Source organism: Mya arenaria, chromosome 9 (genome assembly GCF_026914265.1).
Source record: "Mya arenaria isolate MELC-2E11 chromosome 9, ASM2691426v1".
Lineage (NCBI taxonomy): Eukaryota > Metazoa > Mollusca > Bivalvia > Myida > Myidae > Mya > Mya arenaria.
The window spans coordinates 49,192,483-49,200,980 of NC_069130.1; the positions used below are offsets into that span (position 1 = coordinate 49,192,483).

General features: G+C 34.3%; 1 protein-coding gene across 1 annotated transcript; it reads left to right on the forward strand.

The window, feature by feature from the left end:
- The first annotated feature begins 595 nt into the window (after positions 1-595).
- LOC128203223 (PE-PGRS family protein PE_PGRS33-like) lies at positions 596-3,687 on the forward strand. The gene is made up of 2 exons (XM_052904532.1): positions 596-985; positions 3,240-3,687. The coding sequence occupies exons 1-2, from the start codon at positions 739-741 to the stop codon at positions 3,320-3,322; spliced, it is 330 nt and encodes a 109-aa protein (XP_052760492.1). The 5' UTR covers positions 596-738; the 3' UTR covers positions 3,323-3,687.
- The last annotated feature ends 4,811 nt before the right edge of the window (positions 3,688-8,498 follow it).

Genomic DNA, 8,498 nt, shown 5'->3' on the forward strand with positions numbered 1-8,498 from the left:
CATAAGGATGCGATCTTTTGTTATTATTATTTATTACATATAAGTCACGACTAACGCGTACAGTGCACTCGTTAAATCACTAGTTTTTGCATTATTCATGAGGTAAGTACTAAAACATAAGCAAGATTTGATGATAATTGGGAAAAAGGACAAACCATTTCAGTCTTATTTTCACATCATTTTTGCTATAGTTTTTACTCTTATATACTGTTACATGCAAACTAGTCAATGCTTTTTAGTACATTTTGGTCTGCTTAAAGAAAATTTGTGTAACAGTTTGTTTTATTATGTCAGGAAAAATGATTGAATATTATTCTTTTGAAAGAAATTCAAATAACATCATATGAACGCCTAGCATTTTGTTCTTGAATTTGTTTTACTAGTGCCTTTCTGCGGACATTTATAAATTAAATTACGTTAACTCTAACACCGATTAAAAGAAACAAACATTTAGTGAGGGCAAAACATTGTCCAGTTCCAGATGTAATTTGAATAATATATTTGACAGTCACCGTCTCGAAACAATAACTTTCTGGAGGCTTTATACCTACGGCTGTCACATTTACGCAACGGTGATATGTCCAGTCATTAGCTGTAGTTTAAAACCAAACGCTCTGAAAAATATTTTTCAATCATAACTAGTCGAGGACAAGTGAGCCTTAGTTGCCGGCCACAGGATCGCAAGGAGAAACAAATATTTTTGTTTCCTTCAAAGTTATCAACAGTCAACGGAAGAAGATGCGTGCTTTTATCTGCGTTTGTGTATTCGTTCTGACGGTCGCTCTTGTCAACAGCCAGGGTGCGTCCATGTTCGGGCAGGGTATGGGAAGTCAGAGCGGAAGTGGAGGCGCTGAATCCAACTTAGCACAATATATGGGACGCGGCGGAGCGGGAAATTCCGGTATGAGCCTTTTCGGAGGAGGAGGAAGCGGCGGCGGCGGCGGCATGGGCGGTGGTCTTGGACAGATGGCGCTCTTCGGCGGAGGTAGGAACTTTTATGTAATTCGTAAAAGTTAAACAAACCTTTCATTTTCAAAAATAAATATTGTTTAAAAAAGTTTAGATCATTCTTATTAAATTGCCTATCGGCCCTCAGTAAGTAACCCGCTCTGTCTTTAAGACGTGATATTTAATAACTTATAAGTTCATTCCCTGCCTGCAGACAACACAACTATTGTATAAGTCAGTTAGAACATATAGTGTAAAATCTTAATGACTAACGCTTTCATTGTGCCTTTCGGATTCATTGTTTTTTTTACACATTATGTTCTAACCATTACTTGCCCCCAACTTCCCAAAACTCATATATAACAGGGTCAAGCTTAGCACACTATTTTAATTTGATATAAATCGTTTAATGTTTTTTTAAGATTTATGAGACTTTAAAGGAAAGATTTTCACAGATAATTACCATACATATTTTTATAACAAATAGCGATTTGCCCACATAAAAGAACTTATTTTAACTTGTTACGCTGAAGATATTCCGAGGAATTTGCGCCTCATTTTCAGGGCGGTTCAGTTTTTTCGAGTTAAAATTTACAACCCAAATTAACTTACTTTAACTTATAACCCGTTTATATGAAAAACATTTGCCCCTAGGTTAATTTGCCCGAGGGAGGGGGGCATATGTGCATATGTGCCCCTAGGTACATTTTGGAGGTGTTAATAGGGCAAATAGGTTTTTTTGTGTTGGCAATAAAAAAAACAATAGTTTGTGTTAGACAAGTACATACATTGGATTAAAGTGACATTATTATTTCAAATCAATGCATACACATGACTTACAAACATAAAGTGTGAAACCTTTAACTTTTTACTAAATAATGCCTTTATGGAAAATATAAGTAACTGATAACAAGATTGTACCCGTGTTTAAATAGCTGAAAACGCACAAATGTTTAATGACTGGTGGATCCTAAAATATTTACAGTGATCAACTATCATCTGATAAGGTACCTTTCTTTCAAATTAAACACGGTATCCTTCATAAGATGTATTGTTTTCGATATTTATTCATCCTTTTCGGTATATTAAAACAACTATATTACTTTTGGAACATCTTATTTTGGACTAAGAGTGCATCTATTATAAGTGACTTGTGTCCAAATAATTATTTAATACTATTATTTTTCGCTTAAATATGCACTCATGAATATTCCCAAATAAGATTAACCACAATTTATACCATTGTTTTAATATACCAGATATAATGAATACTTGTCAAAAACAATGGTTCTCATAACAGAAAGCGCAAAAATATTAAATGATTTGTGAATTGTTAAAGATTAACTGTGGTTTACTATAGTCTCATTAGGTAGAAATACCGTGTTTTATGCTCATTTGTTAAAATTAATCGGAGTGAGCGTAGCAAACAAGCCATTCTTAATCATCAAGATATTTTACTTCAGTTCATCTAACTGACTTAGAATACAACCTCATTGGCTGAAACATTGTCAACGCAAAATCTGACACAGGGAGTGTGTATCGGATGAGTGGCAGTGGACGGAACTTTAAAGTTGAAATTCTTAATTATTAAGCTTGGCACTTAACGATGGCGTTTCTGCAATCTCATTGGCTGAAAATATAGGCTTTATTCTTAATTAAAGCAACTTTGATCAATTTGCAAGAAAAAAAGAAAATTGTCGAAAACTGACATAAACTTGGTATTAATGTGTACACTGCATTGAAACTTACTACCTGAAGTACCACATAGTTTACAATTTATTAAAGTTTAACAGTTACTTCGTATTTTTTCCATTAAAAAAGATTACTGGGTATGTCTACCTACTAGGATTCATTCTTTAGGCGTGATTGGCTAGTCGATGTTATCACGTGATATTACCAAGTTAGATATATAGCTTGAATAAACCATTCTTTGGAGTAAACCTTCGTAGCACAGTGGATACAACACTGGACTGCAATTTTGGTGACACGGGTTCGAATCCGGTCTCCAACACATTTTTTTTTTACATTTTGGTACTTTTTTACAATTATGATATCAAAGCGTAACACATTCTATTAAATATTTGTTCTGAGATTCGTTACAGAAAAAAACTTTTTTTGGTGCCAATCTGGCGTACAGTCCCTTTAAAACATGAATATTGCTTGTCGCGGCCGGTAACCTTATTTTATATTATATGTCTAGATGTTTTGTTTTTTTTCAATTAAATAATCTGTTAAAAAAATATTTTCATAAATTAATTATGATTAATGAATGTATTAAAATCTTTTTTCAGTGGAGATGTCGAACCTTATGGAATTCAACATGTGCCAACAAATATACAGGTCGCCTTTTTTCTGTATGCGATATTTACACTGAAAAATGACATTATACCTGTGACGTTTGGAAAAAGCACGTGACTCATTGTGATATCATTGATGACGTAGGCGGTGACTAAGGGGCACTTGTCCGATGTGGTTCTCATAATTGCTCATTGTTTTCATTATTGATTTTGCAGTGTATTAAAAATGATATTTACTACGGATCAGCAACGAATATTGTTAAATTTCAATCATTTAAGAAATTTTACAAGAAATAAATAAGAAATGTGTTGACATTAAAAAAAAGATTAACAAATCAAATTACATTTAAAAATATTGTTTTATTTCGTTATTTGAAGAAACTTTACAAGAAATTACTAAAAATGAATAAAAAATGATTTTCAATAAAAAGTTTAAAGAGTTTGTTATCGTTATTTTTGTGGCCTACAGTATGGGTGACTAAGGCGTCTCCTCACAATGGTATGATACCAAATTGCAAACTACAAGGGGCACCAAGCCCGGCAGGCAGTCCTTTGGACAAAGGAGACATAATGTGTACATTGGCTAAGAAAACATGAAAAAAATAGTTCGCTTCTGATCCTGCGCTTTTGAAGGAACTCATTTTCAGATTAAATGTCGGCAGTAAGAGGCCGGTTATCTGAACTTCGTTTAAGTAAACAATGTTGTGAAAGTCATCGTTGTGATATTTCAGATCTTTACGGTTATGGAAATTTGATGGATACAGCTGTATTTCTAACCAGATTGCATTTGGTGACACATATTGAGCTGTGTTTCTTTTTATTTAAATATATTTGGCATCACAAATATTTCACCTTTTAAAGTTAACAACGATGTTGTTAATTGCGTTGTAAACAAAATTCTGAACAATCGGTCCAGTGTTTTTACAAGATTGTTGAAATTAAGGTTTAGTTCTTAATCAAATAAATAAACGCCTTACACCAACCGACATATTCTCATTTGAACATTTTCATTCCGAAGATCACATCTTTTTATAACGTTACTAGCCCTCTTGGTAAAAAGAAGAACATTTTTTGTCACATTTTAAAATATTTATCCACTTTAATTTGAACTTTTGAGGATGTTTAAAATTTAGACAAGCATTTATTCACGTTTTACACGATTTTTTTTATGTCTGACACTTTAAAATGTGAACGTGTCCCTTTATTGTTCGATGAGTTTGTTAAAGGCACATGGATCATAGACCAACTGCCACTCAACGAGGCACAGAGCGCCAAAAGATCAATTGTTGTTGAGTTTATAAAGGATTGTAAAGGCCTGCCCGCGCCTTATAGTGGCGGTATTATGGCTTGACCCCGTCACACCCCCAAGTGTGACTTTAACATAATTTTGAAGTCAAAGGGGGAGTTTTGCTCCCACTGTTTTGTGGGATTTTCGCCAAACGAGTAGTTTTGTACCCCAAACGCCGCGAACCCTACGATGAATGGCATCTAGAGTGGTCCCACCGCTCTGACTATTAAATATTGTTTTATTTCTTTAGTCCTTAAACTTGTTGTAATTAAAATAATGGATAAAACCTGTGTCTTACCTAATGTAAGAATGGTATATTTTAAAGGATGAGCATGGCTCGCAGTCATTTCATTGCCAAGAAAGTGTTCTGAGAACAGGACGTTTCGCCAAAAGATCAGAGACAGTATTCAATATAAATATTATCCTTATCCTTAGATATGCCTTAGTAATTCCATTCAGTCTATTGGTCAGTTATTTGTATATAAAATAAATTAAAATACATTTTTACTATATATTGTTTAAAGCAGCACTTTTACAGATCAAAAGTTTTGACATTTTTTTTGTCTCAGAATCAGCTTTAAGTTTTGCATCAATACCTTCTATACAGCCACGTTAGATAACTAACAATTGGACAAACCTAAATTGTTTGAAAATACTGCCATTTTTTCTCTTAAAGAGTTAGTAACTTAACGCTTTCAGCAAAAAACATCAGTTTTCGAACATAAATATTAAAGACTGCTATCTGATCTTTTGTCGGCAGTCTTAAGTCAAAAGTTTCCAGACATTCACGTAAAATAAGGATTATTCCAAGAAGAAAAACATAAAAGAGTTGAGAAAACAGTCAATCTGTAAGAGTGCAGCTTAAGCTGTGTTGGGTGAAAAAAAAAACATCCATCATGGCTGATAGGTTCAGCCTACTCCTGGCACCAGGTAAACCTGGCCCCAATATCACAAAAGAACTCAAGTAAAATCTTAATCGCAATTTCAACTCATTTTAGCATTTAACATCAAAAGGTATTTAAACTCAAATATGTTTCCTATCATGTTTAAGGGCTATTTTCTTTAAGAATGTGTTGATGAAGACCCTTTGTCAACATTCCAAAGAAACTTTATTCAGGAGCAAAAACTACACTTAAGTTATTGCTCATGAAAATAGAGTTGTCCCCAATTACTTTCCTTGCTGTAGAATCATATTATTTACATGTACATGGAGCTACACGTACGTGTTTGAAATACATGTCGTGTATCGGAGCCTCATTATTAATTAAGTTTAAATATAACAAGTGCAATAATGACACAACACTGATCATGTCGGTGTAAAGAAGGCAAACACCCATGCTAGACGCACACCTCCCACACCGACGTTGTTTCCTTCATATCAGGTGAGCGTTTTCCGATGCTTAAAGTAAGGTATGCCTGTATCAGAGAATGTGGTAAGTTTTAAATGCATAATTATATGACATTTATCTAAGGTTGTCAAACATCCGAGCTCTTTTTTCTTCCTTAACTGAACTGGGCGTCTACATATAAAGCAGTTCCGTTGTATTTAAAATAACACCGTTTTTGTGATGCAAATGATGAACAGTCAGCTGACTCAATTATTTAACAATTGCTTCATGTTTCAAGTGCTCCGTAATAAATTCATGGTAAAAGCTATTGCCCTATGACATAAATGATAAAACATACATCGTGAAACTTAATTGTAAATAGTTGAAAATCACGAGAGGTGTACATCCTGTGAGGTTTCTTGCATAGCATACACATGTTTCCGTGCCGCAAAATAAGCTAAATAATAAAATACGAAAATAAGTTTCTTTTTATCACATTAGAGCAAACCAGAATGATTCAAAATATGTTTTGACTCTTTTTAAGAACGATTATTTGAAGAGGATAGTTTAAAAAAATAAATACAACACATAAGACTTCTGATGTTATGTGGTTGTTAAATTGTGTTCAGATTGATATTTGAAGTATTTTTCGGATTGGGGGGCCAGACCCTAAATTCTTAAAACATCTTAAGTCCCTTATGACGGGATTAATCTAACGTCATTATTTTTGTTTCGGTTTAAATTGTGTTAATTTCTCCTTATAAAGGGTTTTGAAACTTTTCAAGTTTTGAAAATAATCATGATTAGTTATTTGTATGTAGAATCATCTACTTTTAAGTAACTAATTTGGTAAGCAAGTAACGCTTAAGTTTTTTCCTGCAATTCGGGTCAATCAAGTTTGAAGCTTTGAATAATATTTGTGTCTCAGTTAATAGTTAATAGAGGGTCAAAATAAAGCATATGTCGACTGACCGTACCGAAGGGGTTTGAAATAGGTTTCATTTCGTTGGGCAAGATGGAAGCTAAGGCTGTTTCAGTCAGAGATGGTATACTAGTATTCTAAAATCTGCATTTTTGAAGCCTAAATTGACAACACGTGTATGCGTAATGCAATACACAAAATGTCGTACCCGCTTTGACATATTGACATGTGCACACATTATATTCTAATTCGCATAATTAATTCACAATAAGTCGGCAGCCCCCTTGTCAAAATGGTGATATGATATTAGTATAATGTAAACTATTTTCACCCTACCTGACGGATATTGACACCTATGGTTCAAACCACAAGATTTGTGACCGATATTTTGCTAAACACTCCGTATCAAACAATCCACTGCGCTGAGCACATGTGCTTAACGTTAATTTATTTTACAACCAATGGACACTCTGACCTAAATATGATTCCATAAAAGGACATTTAGTATATTCAACGACCGATAGTCTAAGATTGGTTGAGTGTTTTCCGGAAACGAGGTTTATAGAATTTCCGCAGAACACCCTGTACGAGGTTTGATGAGCCTTTCTCCCACCTAAGTAGATTAAAAAAAATGGGCCATGTTGGAAAACATTATCTTGCCCAAAGACAAAGATAAAACAAGAACCCATATGGGAATACTTGTTTATTGTCATCACATAAATACCTCCCATGTTGAAGACCGTCGTCTGTAGCATCTTTAAAAACTTAGAAACCTTAGAAACCTTTATCTTGCGGCAATATTTAAAATCTAAATGAATTATAACCTCTTCAAATGACACCCAAAAAGGTGTTCACGCAGTATTCAAGAAAAAAGCATCTTCCATAGCCAAGAGTGTAAGATAGGCTCAGCAGAACCCACGGTCGGGTTGGGATGAAACTATTGTCCACTCTCGGCCATGGAAGATACTTATAATCTTCCCCACGGGCAAAAATAAAAGTATCCGTATGTAAAAAATATAAAATATATTTTCACCATTTGTTTAACTAAGTGAGAGAAAAGGCATCTACCATGGATGCTCGGTCATGGAAGATACCGCGACCTACAGTGTCATCCGACGTGGATTGACGGTGTGGTCGTCAAACAGCGTGATACAAATCCTGTCCACATTAAGGTGTGACCACGGAGAGAGTAGTGTAAGTTTTGATATTTCCATTATACGAGAGTTGTCTCAGAATATCGTATACAGCATCTGAAACAAATGGAGTACAAATGGTAGATATGTGACAAGCTCGGATTGTATTTACATATTACTACTCTATTATGTGTGAATTAGGAAATTTTGTCTCAAATATGTTTAGTTTAATTACACCACTAACCGAGAAACTTTACATAGCAACGTAAAATAGGGACGACAATATCGCCAAAAGTGTTTTATTTCTTTATTTAACTATTATGAGTGGTTTTCCGTGTGTTTGTAAAAACACTTCACTCTCACTTTTTCGTCTTTTGTTAATAAATAATGGGCTGATTGTTTAGAACATTGCGGTGGCACAGAGGTGACATCCACAACTGTTTAAATATATCATGGCCACAACTTAGTAAATTGTGACTATGACTTAGCAACATGTGGCCACAACTTCTATAATCGTGTCCACAACTTAGTCACTTATGGCCACGACTTAGCAACTTGTGGCAACAACTTATTAAACCGTGG

Coding starts and splice junctions, on each gene's coding strand:
- LOC128203223 (XM_052904532.1), top strand. CDS start 739: ATGCGTGCTTTTATCTGCGTTTGTGTATTCGTTCTGACGGTCGCTCTT. Junction 986..3,239: donor GATGGCGCTCTTCGGCGGAG/GTAGGAACTTTT, acceptor ATCTTTTTTCAG/TGGAGATGTCGAACCTTATG.